Below are 18,787 nucleotides of genomic sequence, written 5' to 3' on the forward strand. Positions count from 1 at the left end.
ACGGTTTCTCGTCGCCTCCTGGGCTCTAATGAGGTATAAGGCTTTTTGCCCCCTACTCTCACCCCTACTAGGGTGCAGCCGCAGGCTATAAAACCGCAGCACAGAATCAGCCCCTCAGCAGCGTGGGGCCCAAGTTATCCCGCACATTGTCATCTGGCCTCTTCTGTTTTGGTGTCATCTGTGGGATAAGGGACCTGGGTAGCTGACACCTTTTCTGCTCTTACTTTTGTTGTCCACATAAGCAATAAACTGACTGAATCGAAAAGTGAATCCTTCCTTTGCCGGATGAACCTGTGTGCCTTTTGCTGACACACGGCCACACCCACTCACTATGGTCAGTGGCGGCTTCCATGCTACAAGGACAGAGTTGAGCAGCTGCAGCGGAGACCCTATAGGCTGGGAAGCCTAAAACATCTTCTGTCTGGTTCTTTACAGAGAAAGTTTGCCAACCCACTGATCTAATTAATGCACAATCCTTAAAATGGTTTTAAAGTCTCAATCAAAAGCCTTTCCGTCACCACTTCCCCAAGCTTTCCTTTCCTTAGACCTGAGGAGCTTCAATCAGCCAGACTAACTGGAAGGTTACACTATTTCCTTGGGGGTGGTGGGGTGGGGAATAACAGCTTGATTTCTGGACGTGACTACTGCAGCTCAAGTCCTGTGATCATTCTTTTCTTCTTGAAGCAGGGAGATAAGACCTCTATCAGCTCTTGGCCAGTCTGTTTTCCTCCAAGTGGCAAGTTATGACTTTATATTGGTACTTACATCAGTAGGATTAAGTTAGTGGCTATTCTTGCCTGCTTCACCTTGTGCATCCCTATGAAGACTTTTACCACTTTCACGCTGCTATTGGGAGCCCCTGGCTGGGCACCGGCCTCAGGTGAGGGTGGTGTCAGCTTACCTACCTTCCATTTCACATGCTATACCCATATGCAGCCCTTTCCAGATTCCCATATTCTTCAGAATTCAGCAAATCTTAATTCATTTCATGAAACTAACACATGCGTGTGGTAAGTAAGTCTTAGAGTACCAAGGATACACAGGAAAGGTAAAATTTCTCTCCCACTCTACATCCCCAGAAGTCACCATCCAGTCTGATGAGTTGCTTTATTATTTGCATAGCTTTTCCATGCTATTTCTTAAATGGGTTGTGCAAAAAAAAAGGTTAAAATCAAAACCAAATCTTTTTGCTCAGTTTTTGAGGTCAAACTCAACTGAAATATATTTTTAAAATATTGTTCTTTCCAAACAGCTTTCTGAGGAAAACAGCTATGGGAAGTTAAAAACACTCTGCCGTTGGCTCCAAGTTTCAATGTGTGCATAGTGTGGATGGCGCAGGCGTGCACTGTTTTCAGCCCCTCCTGGGTCCAGGGTCACCTTTAGAACAGCTAGAGAATGGAGACTCATTTTACAGTAACCCAGGGGTACACAACCTCTTTTTGGTCTGCTTAACCCAGCCTGGTGGCGGGCATCATAAGGCAGGCACTAATGGGAAGAAGCTGGGAGTACTCGTCAGTGCACCTTAGTTCAGCCTGTCCTGGTACTAACTAGCTCTGGCTCGCAAGAACACCGTGAAAAATGCCATCAAATGGCTCGTCCCTGCTGAAATCTGGCCACTGAGCATGATGTCCTCATTGTACCAGGGGCAACACAGTGAACCAAAGATAAAGTCTGGGCCTTGGGGTCAGAGAGTCCCGCTCTGAATCTGGGCTTCACATCACATGAGCTATGTGACTTTGGGCAGGATGCCAGAAGTCCCAGACACTGTTTCCTCATCTGAAAAACAGAGATGATATTTGACTTTACTGTCAGGGTGTAATGATGAAGGAAAGTGGGGATAGGATCTAGCACAGTGCCAGACATGTAAAAGAATCTTGGGAAATTATATCAACTGTTATCATTTATAAGTGTTTTGATTGATATCAAACTGCACTGCCTCTGAAAAACAGATATTCAAAATATGAACAATGTGAATATGATTTTGAAGGAGACAGGTAATTTAGTTAAGCTCAATTTCTCTTCTAAACACTTCAAAATTCATTTATAAAAATGATTTCCTGATAACAAAATTACTTACATTGTACTATGAAAAATATATTTAACAAAGAAATGAGTATTTATTGTTATTCAATTGTTATCCTGTCCCTATTCCGTGTACTTCTTTAGGCATATTTCTTGAAAGTTAAAATTGCTTTTGTCCAGAAAAAAAACCCCACACTACCTTTCTCCATAATTTATAAAAAAGAGATCTGGTCATGTAGATACCAGTTCCTTAAAAATGGATTTTTTTTCTGCAATGAGTGTTAGAGAGGTTTTCCTATCTTTCTATAAGAGGAAGATGGCAGAGAAACATTGGGAGAAATCCAGAGAAACTCTTGGGTTGAAATCTTTAGATTTTCTTTTCTCTAATGGAATATTTAAGGGTCAAATACAAACTAACCCACTCTGGGTGTGAGCACACAGAAGACCACAGTCTCTCAGTTTACAATAAAGTTATCATCTCTCACTGCTTTTCTCTGAGCGAGTGGACAGGCAAACAGCAGGGAGATTCAGTTTTAGATATAACTGTAAAATCTTGTCCTCCCAGGAGCCTGATAAAGACAGGCAAGGGGCTTATTCTCCTTGAAAGAAAAAGGGGGAACTGTCAACTCCTCCTGGGCGGCTGGGCCTGGTGGTGGTGATGGCTGTGGATTCATGGTTGAACTTCAAGTGCAGCTGCCTAGGAGACAGGAGTGGGCAGATGATGTCTGGCTTCCCTGACCTGATGCAGGACCTAGTTGCCTAAGTTGCACCTACAAGTTGCTGAGCTAGCAGAGCACCAGGAAAGAGGTGAATTGCCTCATGCTTTGCAAACCAGAAACTCCCATTTCAGCACCAGAAATACCTGTGTATGGCACAGGCCTGTTTTCCTGCCTGTTATCCCCTGTCATGTCCCCCCAGAGCATGCTGGGCTGCAGCTGGAGGACTGGTGCCCTTCCAGCTTCATTTAACTTGTGACACTCCTGTTCATGAGACCCCAACCCTCCCTGTCGCCCACTGAACCATCAGCAACTGGGCTAGAATAATTCCTGCCCTAGGCTAGTCCTGCAGGAAACACAAACCAGAACAAACTTCAAGCAGCCATTGGTTAAATTTAGGGAAAAGGTGTTATATAAAAGATAGTTGTTAATCAATATCACTATTTGTTATTATTAATCACAACAGCATCATTATTAGTTGGGAGGTCCCTTATGTTATTTATTTCTCAACACTCTGATACCAAAGGAGGCAACACATTATATACCTCATTGTCTAAAATCATCTAGAAAGGAATATTGTAACGATTTTTATTAAACATAAAAACCTTCCTTCTACGTAAGAATACCCATTTGGCCCATTTGCATTTTACATTACATATATTTTCCCATTTGATTCTACAGCAATTCACATGTGTTAGATGAGAAAGTGCGGTTTAAAATACTTTAGTGGCCACAGGTTAAAAAAAGTGTGTGTGTGTGTGTGTGTGTGTGTGTGTGTATATACTTGTAGCAGATTAATTCAGGAACACCAAATACCAGCATCATCACTGAATGTTATAACGCACTGAAAAAATTATTTTCACCCTGACATCTGCTTACAGATGTTATACAGTGGCTCCTCGTCCACAGATACTGATGTGTTACTGTCATCACAGAAACCTGGTTTGCACCAGAACTCTCTGCATCCTGGGATGCAGGATTCACAAGGATGCTAAGGTCCTCATCCCATTTAACCACGGGAAATCTGAAAGCCCTTGGGGCTCCTGTGCCCTCTCTCTTGGTGGCACCTCGACAAGGGGCGCCAGCACGCCAGAGGGTCCCCTGGGGCTGCCCTACCTGCGCGTGTGGTAGAACTGGCACCTCTTCAGTGGGATCTTGGCCACGTGCTCCCGCAGACCCACGAACAGGACGCTCTGGCTGTGGAGGATCTGCAGGCTTCTGATGGGCTCCGGCCGCCTCTCGGGGAAGAGCTCCATCTCTTCCAGCAAACAGCTGCCCGAGGTCTGAGTCAGGGGCGCCCGCACTTTTTTAATGGTGCCGTAATCTGCGGAGGCGACAGGGAAAGAAGAAAGTGAGGTCAACGGGTCTCACCAGCCACTCGCCAGCTGAGCCCCCGGGGTTCTCCAGCCTGGCTGCACGTAGGATCATCTGCTGATGCCAGGGCCCCGCCCTGGACCTGTGCAATTAGCCCCGCTGTATGTGGGACCAGGCGCCAGTATTTTCCCAGCTCTCAGCAGCGCGGACACACAGCCAAGGACGAGAACCCCTCGGCTACTAGCTGCCCGGTCCCGATGCAAGTCTAGAGACCCAGAGCACAGAAAAGCTCACTGCGGCTCAACGCGGCCGGCTTTGCACCATCCCCTGGAGAGCATCAGGTGAGAGGAATCCTTGGATTCCCAGTGAGAGACAGAGGAGCTGGCCCTGCCGCCCCAGCACAGAAGACCCCGCATGGGGCACAGCTGCAGATACGCAGGGAGCAGAGGACCACCTGCTTCCCTCCTGCCCCGGAGGTAACTCCTCCTCTGCCTTTCTGGCTAGATCCCCTCCTTCCTCTCTCTCTCCCCCAAGCTTGTTCTTCGGGATGCTCTTCTGGGTCTCAGCTCCACGGCTTCTTCTCGCCTGTACTGATGAACATCCATTTCTTTTTTTTTTTTAATTAATTAATTAATTTATTTATTTATTCATTTTTGGCTGTGTTGGGTCTTCGTTTCTGTGCGAGGGCTTTCTCTAGTTGCGGCAAGCGGGGGCCACTCTTCATCGCGGTGCGCGGGCCTCTCACTGTAGCGGCCTCTCTTGTTGCGGAGCACAGGCTCCAGACGCGCAGACTCAGTAGTTGTGGCTCACGGGCCTAGTTGCTCCGCGGCATGTGGGATCTTCCCAGACCAGGGCTCGAACCCGTGTCCCCTGCATTGGCAGGCAGATTCTCAACCACTGCGCCACCAGGGAAGCCCTGAACATCCATTTCTGACCCGGTCCCCTCCCCACTCGAGGTTTTCTGCTCACCACGTGCTTACGCTCACTTACTTTGGCTATGAGCACTGCCTGGGGACAAGTGTCCTAGTGTCCCTGGAACCACACAGACTCTCCAGAGTGGCTGTGATGGGCACAGAGAAGGGTCCTCTCCACCAGGGAGGGGCACGGTGCAGCCAACCTCCAGGGTTGGGACCCAGACTTGAAACATGCTGTCGTCCTTGGTGCACTGTGGTGAGGCCCCCAAGGCCAGTGTGTAAATCCAGGGAATGAGACCCAACCCTCTAGAAGCACTTCTGAAAGCCGTCCACAAGTTCCTCAAATCACCCTGAAGGCACTGACTTCATAAAACCCATGGGGATCTGAGTTTCAAAACACTGTAATTCTTATTCTGTAAACACACATAATGAGGCTATCAAGTCATCTAAAGCAGGAAATAAAATCAAGAACCTCTGGCTTCAAGGCTTCCGATCAATCTGCTAATCTCACAAGAGGTTTGGACAGAAAATACCTTTCCAGTTTTTCATTCCTAGGAGAGTCCTTAGAGAGGAAGGATGTTTACATTTAGAGAGAAAATAACTAGGTGGATATATATTATCCTGAGTTCATTAAGAAACGTATATCCGAAACATCTCCAGTGAACATTTATCATGAACTGGCTGTTTTAAGCGCTACGCATGTGACAGTGTATACAATTATGCACACACACTAATGCATGCAGTATTAGTAAACCACTGCTTAATTTTATTTTCGGTTAGCTGGTTAAACATGTCACTTTTGAGAAAGTCCAAGCACAAACAGGATTACTATGTATACTGGGAAGATTAAAAATACAGTACCTGTCTTTTTTTTTTTTTTAACATCTTTATTGGAGTATAACTGCTTTACAGTGGTGTGTTAGTTTCTGCTTTATAACAAAGTGAATCAGTTATACATATACATATGTCCCCACATCTCTTCCCTCTTGCATCTCCCTCCCTCCCACCCTCCCTATCCCCCCCCCCAGGTGGTCACAAACCACTGAGCTGATGATCTCCCTGTGCTATGCGGCTGCTTCCCACTAGCTATCTATTTTACGTTTGGTAGTGTATATATGTCCATGCCACTCTCTCACTTTCTCCCAGCTTACCCTTCCCCCTCCCCGTGTCCTCAAGTCCGTTCTCTGGTAGGTCTGCGACTTTATTCCTGTCCTGCCCCTAGGTTCTTCAGAACCTTTTTTTTTTTTTAGATTCCATATATATGTGTTAGCATACGGCATTTGTCTTTCTCTTTCTGACTGACTTCACTCTGTATGACAGTCTCTAGGTCCATCCACCTCACTACAAATAACTCAATTTCGTTTCTTTTTATGGCTGAGTAATATTCCATTGTATATATGTGCCACATCTTCTTTATCCATTCATCTGATGATGGGCACTTAGGTTGCTTCCATGTCCTGGCTATTGTAAATAGAGCTGCAATGAACATTTTGGTACATGACTCTTTTTGAATTATGGTTTTCTCAGGGTATATGCCCAGTAGTGGGATTGCTGGGTCGTCTTTAAGGGAAGAGTGTGTGTTTGTGAGCGCACAGCAAGGGAGTGGGCGGGGACAGAGAGGGGGAGAGACGGGGAGAGGGAGGGGGGAGAGGGAGGGGGGAGAGGGAGGGGGGAGAGGGAGAGAGGCAGGGGCAGTATACGCAGCAAGGCAGCATTTTATCAAATGCTCACACTTAAAGCATGCAAAACAATTTGTATGTATTTACTGTGTAAGTCAACCTAATTTTGACTTGGAGACCACGGTTTCCAGCTGGCGGGAAATTCAACCCAGTGATGTTTGGGTGTTCCTGCCTGCATGGGGCAAAGCATCAGAGATGAGCCCAGCACCAAGGCAGGGATGGGAACAGGTGGCAGCTTCAGGGAAGGTGACCTCCGCGTAGTGTCTCAGTCCCAATACCCTGAGAGGAGGTCTCCACCGGCAGATGGAAGTGCCAGCCTCCTGTGGACCAGTGACAGGCACGGAGCCTTTGCTGCCCTTTGGGACATCCTGACAATAGGACGCGGTCCGAGACGGAAGTTAGGAGCCAGGGCCTTCCACCATCCAGTGAGCTGCGAGGCTCTGATGGGTCTTAAGTAAGAGACTCTTGGGAATAAACACACTACTCTATATAAAATAGATAACTAATAAGAACCTGCTGTAGAGCACAGGGAACTCTACTCAATACTCTGTAATGGCCTATATGGGAAAAGAATCTAAGGAAAAAAAAAAAAAGAGCAGATATATGTATACGTATAACTGATTCACTTTGCTGTACACCTGAAACTAACACAACATTGTAAATCAACTATACTCCAATAAAAATTTTAAAAAGAGAGACTCTTGGGATAAAACAGAACATTTTAGAGCAATGCAGGGGTGGAGGTGAGGAGGGGCAAAAGAGGCGGGAGTCCAGGTGGCAAACTGTCATCTTTTGACGGTTACCACGCTATTTTCATGGGAAACATGGGTGAGAGAACTAAATCCTATTCAACAGGTGCACAGAGACTCCTGGCTGTTTATTATTTATTTTGCTGATGGATTATTACTCTGAGAAACCAAATCAGTAACAATTCAAACGTCAATATGCTCATACGCACTTTGAATTCTTAAGCAACTGTGCGGAGAAAAAACAAATCTTCAAAGATCTTTAACCATTTGATTTAAAAGAACTAACCAGCATTGATCCAAACTTCTCAACGTGTATTTCTGCACATCTTGTATCTGACTTTCCAGCTGACTGGGATCCAGCAAAACTGGAGGACTTCTTAGCATTTCAGAGAAGGGGACTTAGCGTGGACTTAGGTGCTCGTTCACCATCTACGCCTCTGCCGGGTCTTCTTCACTCTGAGCCCCCCGATCAAGTGAGGAACCTCGTGGAAGTTCCCCGTGCTATTGGTAGCAGGGTCAGCACATCCGGACCCCAGGAGCCTCCTTCTGTTCCCTCAACGCCTGCCCTCCCTCAGCCTGCACCTTGGCCCCAGTGTTCACACACTGTCACCTTAGTGTAGAATACCTTCCTCACCTGGACGCCCCCAGACACCCACCCTACTCTCCTCACTGTCTCTGGCGTGAGCATCTGGACACACGCACGACCACAGCCCTCTCCTGCCTCGGACCCTCTGCATCAGGTGTCAACACGGGACCAAGTCACCCATGGGCCATGTGAGGCCCGAGCCCAACCTGGTGTCAGTAAATCAGCTTTACTGCACGCGGGCAAATGGACCCAAGTTTGGTTTGGTCACAGAGCAAGGATGCGGCAAAGCCGTTTTTGTTTTCTTTCAGAGGCAGAAAGTCAGAGCCTCGCTCCTAAGAAACCAAGGAACAAAGATCCACTTCATATGAGAGGACAGAACTGCAGGACTCGGAGAGGTCTCTCAGAGTGCTTTTATGTTTTGTTGTCTTTGCTTTATAATATCTGCCACAGTTTAACTACTAATTTAATTGTCTTGTGGCGTCTACACTTGCCGTTATTAAGCTCCATGAGGGCGGACACTATTGGTTTTGTCCTCTGATGTCTGCAGAGCGGCCACCTCTGTGGCCCACGGAGATTAATAAATACGTGCTGGACGAGAGACTGAACTAACGAGTGAGGGAAGGAAGGAAGGAACATAGACAGGAGGGAAGAAGGCAGGAAGGAAGGCAACTGTTATGGGAATGTCATTATCACTTGTACCTTTGCTAAAAAGACTCCTGATTAATATGTTTGCATTGCAACATTTAATGAGAGGTACGCTATCAGTCAGATCAGTCAGTGTGAAGGTGAAACAAGTAACAGTATTTCCCCAATTCCCAAATGTTTCAACTGAAAGTGTCATAAACTAAATATGAATGAGGAAAATCATTTTCATTGGTTTCAGCTGAGAAAATATCAGCTCTGAAAATTTGCCATAGAAAAATAAAACCATATACACCTGAAACTCAGTACTCTAATCAAAGTCAGTGGAAGGAAAAGAATCAATGCTAGAAATACAGAAAACCTTCTCGATCAGTCTGTAAAGTTTTGAGATCAGAAAGGAAAGAGAAAATTGGCACTTCCTGTCAATTGCAGATCACTTCCCCCAGGAGAGAGGAGGAGAGAGAGCTTCTGGAAGTGCAGAATCGGAGCTGACAGCAAGACCACGGGGCTGGCACTGCCTTGGCCCCAATTCTCATAATATTCACCTTTTTGTGAGAATTCGAAATACTAATTATGTTACGGACACACATTTGAGGGTCAGATATTTGTAGTTTATCTCTAAAATTGAAAACCACAGCTACTGGTGAAAGAGAGCTACTGCAAGATTTTTCAGGCTGATGAAAGCTGATAGTATGGTTGCCATTTGAAAGACATGAATAGTTGTAATTACATGAAAATGTAAATATCGTGCTGAAGAACTTATATTTGCCTAATTTCAGCAGAACAGGAAGCATGCTTATACTTTAGGGGGTTGGCAGATTCAATAAAGGATGCCCACTTAAATTTGAATTTTAGATAAACCATTATTTTTTTTAGTATTAGTAAATCCAATTCAATATTATTCATGGTTTACCTGAAATTCAAATTAAAGTAGGCATCTTATATTTTTATTTGTTAAATCTGGCAGCCTTATTATATCCACATCTCATTTAATCATCTCAGCAAGCTGGTGAGGATGTAACAAATATATGCATGAGTATTCCCACTTTACAGATGAGAAAACTGAGTTTCAGAGAGTAGAAGAACTGATATATATTTCCTGTGAACTGTACTTTCAAAATCCTGTAATGAGTCAGACATGAAATGGAGGTTCACGTCAATGTTGATGAACAAGAGAAAGTAACAATGGACCCCAAGTAAACATTAATTAAACAGCCAGTGTGATACCTAGGAAAGGGTAGTTATACTTAGATTGTTTGCATACTCTTTTTATTCCATGAAATCTTCCAGAAGTCATGAAACGTAACCAGTCGGGAGGTAGTTAGAAGGAAGGCAACATCCTGATCCATCGGAAGCTGCCACGTGAAGGAAAAACGTTGTCAGCAGCTGCTTCAGAAAGCATGGGGGTCTCCTGGTTACCAGGACCACATTCCTTCTCACAGTCCAGGCACAGACAGGCAAACACGGTGACTGACGTCCGCGCTCCCTTACACCGTCTATCTAAAGACTGAGGCATGCAGAGCCAGATCAAACATGTCTGGATGAACAGAAGTTGTATGTACACTTAAAAGGCAGTATCTCTGGGAATAAGAGAAAGGGACAACTACCCCCCAAAACAACAGCCACGCAAGGCACCGTCACCAGACCAGACCTTGAACAAATGAAGGGCTTCACTGAAGTGCTTGCCAGGGATATGAGAACTCTTCTGGGCACAAATCATCAGACTGCAGGTCCAAACAATTCCTAATATTGATTTTTGCTGGTGACTAATAAAGTCATGGAAGACCAGAGGCACATCTGACGGCAGGTGGAAAACACAGAGGCAAAATTGGATTATCGTAATAAGAGAGGTATTCATTTCAACCTCAGTATTCTGAGCCATTAGGAAAATGACCAAAGGAAAAAGCAAAAGTCACAAACAAAATGGTATACTATGGTAAAGCTGGAACACTGTCACATGAAACAGTAATAAATCCAATTTTAAAAGTGACTTCTGGGGAAGAAATATTTACATAAAACTTATCAGAAGACTGGAGTGCTACTTGAAAAGGACATGAAGAAATCCTCCCCAAAATTCCAACCACAAGAAATGATCCATGAAACACTGAAGTTTGCTCCACGACCTCCAACCCACAGGAAAATATGTGCACGTCCTATAGCTAATGAGCTACCAAGCACCTTAGGGGAAGAGTAAGTAAAATGAGAACAAAACCAGGGCTTCCCTGGTGGCACAGTGGTTAAGAATCCACCTGCCAATGCAGGGGACATGGGTTCGAGCCCTGGTCCAGGAAGATCCCACAGGCCACGGAGCAGCTAAGCCCGTGCACCACAACTACTGAGCCTGTGCTCTAGAGCCCGCGAGCCACAACTACTGAAGCCCATGCACCTAGAGCCCAGGCGCTGCAACAAGAGAAGCCACTTCATGTACATATATACACTACCAAATGTAAAATAGATAGCTAGTGGGAAGCAGCTGCATAGCACAGGGAGATCAGCTCAGTGCCCTGTGACCACCTAGAGGGGTGGGATAGGGAGAGTGGGAGGGAGATGCAAGAGGGAGGGGATATGGGGACATATGTATACGTATAGCTGATTCACTTTGTTATACAGCAGAAACTAACACACCATTGTAAAGCAATTATACTCCAATAAAGATGTTAAAAAATAAAAAGAGAGAAGCCACCTCAATGAGAAGTGCACTCGCTGCAACTAGAGAAAGCCCGCACACAGCACCGAAGACCCAATGCAGCCAAAATAAATAAATAAATAAATAAATAAATAAATAAATAAATAAATAAATAATTTTTTTAAAAAAAGAACAAAACCAAACAAACAAAAATGCATGTTTTTCTGCAGAAAAAAAATATTTTGGTTTCAATGAAAAAATGATCTTAGAGCAAAGTGTGGTAGTAAAGAAAGCTGCCAGGACACATTCCTAATGCATTTCATGGGAACAGAGCGACTTGCACATGGGACCTGAGGAAGCAACAATGACTAGAATCCCCACAAAACTTTCGAGCACTGATGTCTGGACGCGAGAGCCCACAGAGTGGGTCTAGACCAGCATCATCCAAAGGAACTGTAGCACCATCCATGCAAGTAACTGAAATTTTTTCTAGCAGCCACATTTAGAAAAGAAAAAAAAGAGCAGGTGAATTAAATTTAATTACAAATTTTTATTTAACCTGATGTATCCAAAATAGTATACAATCTTCCAATATGTAATCAATATAAAATGCTTGAGCTATTTTGCATTCTTTTTTTCTACTAAGTCTTTGAAATGAGGGTTCAGTTCACATTACCCACGTTTCGGGTGTGCAGCAGTCACATCAGGTTATGGCTATGGTACTGGACAGCTTAGAGTTGTAGAGAGGTGGCCCAGCACTGCCCTGAAGAGCCAGGTGCCCACCACTCCCCAAAACAGGCAAGAGCTTCATAACCCACAACACGGCAAGCTTCATTTCACTGCATTTCACATATTTAGCCTTGCCATATGATTTCCACTGAAGAAAGGGTTCCAGCAGGAAGGGCTGAGAATCACTGAACAAAAGGTTCTGTCTCCACAAATGTTTGAGAATCCTTGCACTAGAGCTCCTACCGCAGGTAAGATGCTGTAGGTCCTCAAAGGTTAACTGAAGGCTCATGGTTGTCCAGCCAGTGAGTGTAGCCCTGATTATTAGAACCTGGCCCCTAACCCCTCACCTGGCCACCTGGCGTCACCCGCTGGTAATGTGCCCACAGGCAAATGACAGATGAGAGTGAATGCAATTATTGTCAGCTTATATCAGAACCTTATGGACTGCCGCAAAGTAAGCACAACCACTAAAGAAGATTCTTTCTATTTTTGTTCATTTGCTTTGTAGAGTTTTCCTTTAATTAGAGGTTAAGCTTGTCCCTATTCTTTTGGAGTAGAGCTTCTGTATCACTTTTCTGAGAAAACCAATGACCCTGACTGCCTTCCCAAACAGAACTGGTGAGGGCAACCTGACTTCATCATTCACAGCCTGGATAATCAACATATGAAAGCCAGTGCAAACAAGAAAAAAAAAAAAACAACACTGATGTATTTATACCAAAATTAAGCTAACAAGGAAAGAGAAGCATAGATGTAAACTTGACGTACAAATAGAAAACTACAGACCACTTTTATTTTCCTAATTCAGTCAATTTTCGGAATCCAAGATAAGTCTTTGGGGTAGAATACGAGCGATCCCATTGGTATGGGCACTCTAATTGCAAATCATCTACCATCATTATGATTTCTAAACTAAAATTTCAAACAGTCGTAGGACATTAGAGTTGGAAGGGACCTACAACAATATTTTGAATTTTGCAGGTGAGGAAAGCAAAGCCCAGAAAGGTTGAGTTCCAAAGATCAGACGATTGGGCCAAAATTTAGGTCCTCTGCATATCAATCAAGTGCTGGTTTCTAAATTTTTGAAGGTATTTTTGTTTTGAAAATATGGAAAGTATAATATACAATCCTTATAATGGTGCATCAGTAATAGTATGGCTGGTAAGTTTCTTAAAAGATCAGGTGGTCTGATAAAACAGTGCATTAAGCAGTAGTGGTTATTCAAGACAAAGATTAAGCTATGATTTACGGACACGCTTATCTTATCACAGAATTCCCTACACACGTAACTAATATATAAGTGGTGCCAGGACAGATCTGACTTCTCTACCAGGCTAGGGACTCTCATTTCCTCAAGTTCAGGAAGCAAACATGAGAATAAATGGATGAAAAATGCCTAGAATATTCTATTTCAGTTATTTTTTTAAAAAAAGAGGATTTAAGGTGACAAAAGATTGGTTTAAACAAAAAACTTTTACAATAAAAATGACTCTCTAACCACTAATTGCTTTATGTGATGTAATATAAACTCTAATGGATGTAATTCAGTTATTAGTGGTTGAAAATTCACTATATTTTTGACTTTGGGGGAAAATAGCTGGTCTTTCTCTAAATTTCAGCGATCACTTTGCTAATTAACATGGATTCAATAGTTTAAGCAAGATTCTATTCTGCATCTTGATAGGGATGTTCAAATACAGCAATCTCTCATTTGGTATGAAATATACCTTATAATAAAATATGGATTATTATGGGCTGGATTGTACCCCATCAAAATTCTTATGTTTAAGTTTTAATACATAATACCTCAGAATGTGACTGTATTCGGAGATAGGGCCCTTAAAGAGGTAATTAAGGTAAAATGAAGTCATGTGGGCGGTTCCTAATCTAATGTGACTGGTGTCCTTATAAGAAGAGGAAATTAATTCGTAGACTTGTGCACCCAACATGTGAGCATACCTCTGGAAGATGCCCGCCTGCAAGCCAAGGGGAGAGGTCTCAGAAGAAATAAACCCTGCCAACACCTTGATCTCGAACTTCTAGCCTCCAGAACTGTGTGCAATCAACTTCTGTTGTTTAACCCACCCAATCTGCAGTACTGTGTTTTCTTTGTTAAGGCAGCCTGAGCAGACTATTAGAGGGACTCCATGTCAAGAGTAAGAAGATTTTGTCACCAGATAATCTGCTCAAAGCAATTTCAAAACTGGACTGCAAATTATTTTTCCACATTTCCCTAAGATATTATGACTCAAATTCTAACGCAAAGGCATTATAAACTATGTTAGACAATTTTCTTTTTACCTTGTATGATTGCAACATAAGATTCATCTTAGTAACAGCCTGGTATTATCAAATATTGTCATGTATTTCACTTAATCCCCTGTACGTATGATCCTGGGCTAGAAACGCAGCAGGAGATGATAACAGAACATGTAGTATTGTGGAAAACGGATGCATTTTGATAAATATTATAAAATAATTCAAATAGCGGAAGCCTTGCTCACAACCTTTATGCTAACAACCCTGGTGATCTCTGGGGGACAACTAGAACTAAATGAGTGGTCAGGAATGAGCTTTCCAGTATTTGAGGGAAAGCTCATTGATTATAATGAGTTTCTTTTTGGAGGATGTCTAGAATTTTAGTTTCACCGAAATTTCGAGGTTTCATGAAAATATATATATATTTTTTTTTTGGAAAGAGGGAAGGCAGAAAGGAAGGAGGGAGAAGGAGAGGGAAGGAAAAGAAATATGATCAGCTCAATAAAACATTTACTACTGCTATAAATAAAAATAATAATTTTTGATTTTTCATACTTGAATACGATCAGACAGCCTTCTGCAATTCATTAAAGCTTCAACAATGAAACAATACTTAAAGAAAAAAGTCATCATGTCCTATGGTCCTATGTGTATAGCGGCATCAACTCTGATGAACTTGAGAACCCTGAATGACGAAAAAAGGCCAAGAAATCAATTCTTCTTGAGTATAGCAGCCCGAAGCACTTCCAAAACACAGAATAAATATATATTTCCTCTAAGGTGCAATAAAACACTTAAGAGGGTGGAGCTGTAACATACTGGATACATAGAGAATTTTTGTTTTAAGAGAGGGAAAAAGTCACACCATGAAACAAAGAGAGGGCTAGTTCAGGGAAATGTGATATAAAAATGAAGGATTATTGCAAAGCCCTGGACGGTTAAATCTTTTATCTTGACTCTGTTCTCCTCTTACTACTTTTCTAAGTTCTGTTGTGTTTTAAAGGGATGTTTATTATGCAAGTTGCCATGTGCTGAATCCAGTACAGAAATTAAACCTGTGAACGGGACAGGCAATTCTGACCATGGTTGCCCGTGACAGGGCTGGAGATTCACTGCGGACACCAAGGCCACTAATCAGGGAAGCTGAATTACTTTATTTCCAATTGTGCATTTGACTCTATTACATTCTCTGCTGTTGTATCCAAGAGACATTTTTCGTGTTTGTCTCATCGACCCAGAGTTACTGCAGAGTAAAAGGAAGCACGTTTTTTTGCATCTATTACTGTTCTGAGCATTATCAGTGAGGTAATGATGAAATGCCCTCTTCCACTCACTGGGCAGCATGTTGCCATAGCAACAGATCATTATATAAAGTTCATCAATTAAGCCAGTTGTGACTCCAAAGTAGCAGACAGCTAATATGTGTCAAAAGTTCTTTCTTTTAACCCATAATTGAGCAAATGAATTAAATTGGTCTTGGCAGTGGGAGCTCAGTATCGCATTTATATAGTAAAAGGGAATTAAAAGAAGAAAACAAGCCTTCTTGGCTAGGGTACGCCTGAAAAGGAGATTTTAATTAACTCAGTTTATCAGATTCAACTAATGGCTTATTTTTTCTCAAAAAAGGATATGTCAGCCAGCTTAAACATCCTAGTCATAAATTATATGCAACATTCTGTTATCCCAAAGTATTATTTTTAAACCATATTCCTGCATCCTCACCCTCGGCATACAAATTCCAGGTAGTTAGGTGCTGGGGGACCTAGCCTGTCTTATTCACCGTGATCTCACGGGTGTCTGTGCCTGACACACAGTAGGTGCTCAAGCAGAGCACACGGTTCCGTGTGAGGACCTGGAGCCCGATGATCCAAGTTAGACTCCTGTGTCCAGGTCACTCGCATCTGTGTCTCCTTCACCCTGGGGCCCAGCTCACAGGCCAGGGGCCATGCGGTGAGCTCATCTATGCAGAAGGCCCGGACGGTGCCTGGCACGCAGGATGCGTTACGTGAGAATTCAGTATTATTATTTTATTGCTATGTTTAGCTTATAGATTATAATCCTTACCCAAGTTTTGTCTAAAATGAGCAAGCTCCCTGCCTCTGTCAGCACTGGCTGCACACAAGGCAGAGGGGTGGATGATTGCTCTACTGCCTTACTGAAAAACAAAATGAAACAAAACACTCCTTTAAGTACTCCAAATCATAAGCTGGTGCTTTTAGGAAATTTACCAGTGGAGTAAATTTTTTATTTACTGTGAATAAATACATTTTTTATTTCTGTGAATAAAAACCATATTCCACTTAAAACGAGAGTGCCATTAATAGAGTCCGCTGGGTATCTTTTCTAAGCTCTCCTCTAACCCCACAGCTTAATTCTAACTCTCATCATTCTGCTAAGGAGACCATTCAAGTTTCTAGAAGGTAATTACTTGCCTTAGATTTACTGTATCTAAATTACAAAACAATGACCCAGGTGGCAAAGTCGGCAGCCCTTCTCTGACAGTCACCAGGCAGGAACACAGAGTCTAGATTAGCCTCTCACCCGCAGTGGTAACATTTATACTGTGCCTGGTCCCATTAGGTGTGGACTGAGATGGCTGAGAAAAATCTATGCAAAGAACTTTTGTAATTTTGCAACATTAATTTGGAAGAAAAGAGAGAGCTGTCTACTCAATGGAATAAGAAAATTATTTTGTCATTTTCCTGAATCACTACATTACACTAATTATGAACTAGTGGCTGAGATTCCAAGCTATTTTTTTTTTTAACATCTTTATTGGAGTATAATTGCTTGACAATGGTGTGTTAGTTTCTGCTGTATAACAAAGTGAATCAGCTATATATACATATATCCCCATATCCCCTCCCTCTTGCGTCTCCCTCCCACCTTCCCTATCCCACCCCCTAGGTGGACACAAAGCACCGAGCTGATCTCCCTGTGCTATGCAGCTGCTTCCCACTAGCTATCATTTTACATTCGGTTGTGTATATATGTCAATGCTACTCTCTCACTTCGTCCCAGCTTACCCTCCTCCCTCCCCGTGTCCTCAAGTCCATTCTCTACGTCTGCGCCTTTATTCCTGTACTGCCTCTAGGTTCATCAGAACCTTTTTTTTTTTTTTTTAGATTCCATATATATGTGTTAGCATATGGTATTTCCAAGCTATTTGGGAGCTAGACTTTCACATGCTTTCTTCAGGCATGATCTCATCCACTTCTATAGCTTCAAAGACAATCTGAGGTCTCCGTTACTGATCCAAACCTTTCTCTTTGGCCTCAAAGAAGGAGTTCCAACCGACTATCCGACCTACCACAGGAAACTGGAACTCAGCATATCCCAAAACTGAGCTGTGTCTCCCCTTTGGCTCGAATCTGTTCATGCATCTGAAATCCCTTTCCATTTGTTAGGATAAAATTTTCAGTCTGACACATCCCACATTTTAGCTTCATCTTCTGTCTCTCTATCCACAACGCCAGCCTTTCAGAACACTTTCGCCTTTCAGAACACTTCATGCCTTTCTATATCTGCAGGTTTTCCATATCCTGTGCCTTCTCCCAGGAAGGTCTGTCCAAACCTTCTCCACCAGGCAACCATCACCCTACCTTCCAAGGGCCAGTTCCCCCTCTCCTCTGTGGGGCGTTTCTGACCCTCTCAAGCCAGGTCATTGTTCCCAAGTCTCTGTGCCTCTGGGATCTAGAAGGAGAAACCCTTAACCAGTCTCTGAGGAGAGGATGGGGAAGGGAAAGTCTACAGTTTTCAACTGGACCTTGAAAGATGAATGTGCATTCACCCAGCAGAGAAGGAAATGAGGGCAGGTCGGGGAGGGAGAGTGTCCTGACCAAAGTGGGGAAGACTGGGGACCGTGGCTCACAGACGTGTAGGATTAAATGTTCCTTAGAAGGGTGATGCATTGGGTTGGAGCCAGGGAACGAACACTGGGAAACAGTCCAGTTTACATGTGTTTGTGCAATGCCACAAACTGGATCAAGTGCAATGAAGCTCTGATCTCTACAAAACACTTTGGCGAGCAATTTGGAATAGTGTAGCAGAACTGAAGATTCCCATACCCTGTGAATCAGCAACTTCAGCTTCGCAGCCCATGGGCCATGGCTAGGTTACACATACACCATGATACAGACCTCCTCCACTCCTGAGACAGTGTGGGCAGCTTTCCCCTGCTGGGTTGGTGCCCATGGTAGCAAGTAACCTTGATTTTTCCAATGTGCCATATACAGAATGTCATTTTCTATGGTTGCCATGATTGGGAAGCCCTGTCCTGGACACAGTTCTTGGTACAGGCTTCAGGGGATGTGCACAGGGATGCAGGGACAGATGTAGCAGCACCACTTATAACAGCAAAAGACCAGAAAGCCCCCAAATGCAATCAACAAGATTACCTTAAATTCAGGCAGATAATGAAAAACTGTATATAGTGGCAAAGATGAAGGGACTTCAGTTGTGTGCATGAATATGGATGAATCGTTAATTTAAAAAATGTTGAACAGGGCTTCCCTGGTGGCGCAGTGGTTGAGAGTCTGCCTGCCAATGCAG

The 18,787-nt window shown here is 43.4% G+C and overlaps 1 protein-coding gene across 7 annotated transcripts in view; it reads right to left on the minus strand.

The window, feature by feature from the left end:
• SEMA5A (semaphorin 5A) overlaps window positions 1–18,787 on the minus strand; it is a 506,976-nt gene that overhangs the window by 122,282 nt on the left and 365,907 nt on the right. For all 7 annotated transcript variants that reach the window (XM_082382606.1, XM_082382605.1, XM_082382601.1 and 4 more), the window contains one exon: window positions 3,855–4,062. In XM_082382606.1, coding sequence (XP_082238732.1) covers window positions 3,855–4,062 — 208 coding nt within the window. The remainder of the gene's footprint in view (window positions 1–3,854; window positions 4,063–18,787) is intronic.

Source organism: Balaenoptera borealis, assembly GCF_965194805.1.
Source record: "Balaenoptera borealis genome assembly, chromosome: 2".
NCBI classification, from domain to species: domain Eukaryota; kingdom Metazoa; phylum Chordata; class Mammalia; order Artiodactyla; family Balaenopteridae; genus Balaenoptera; species Balaenoptera borealis.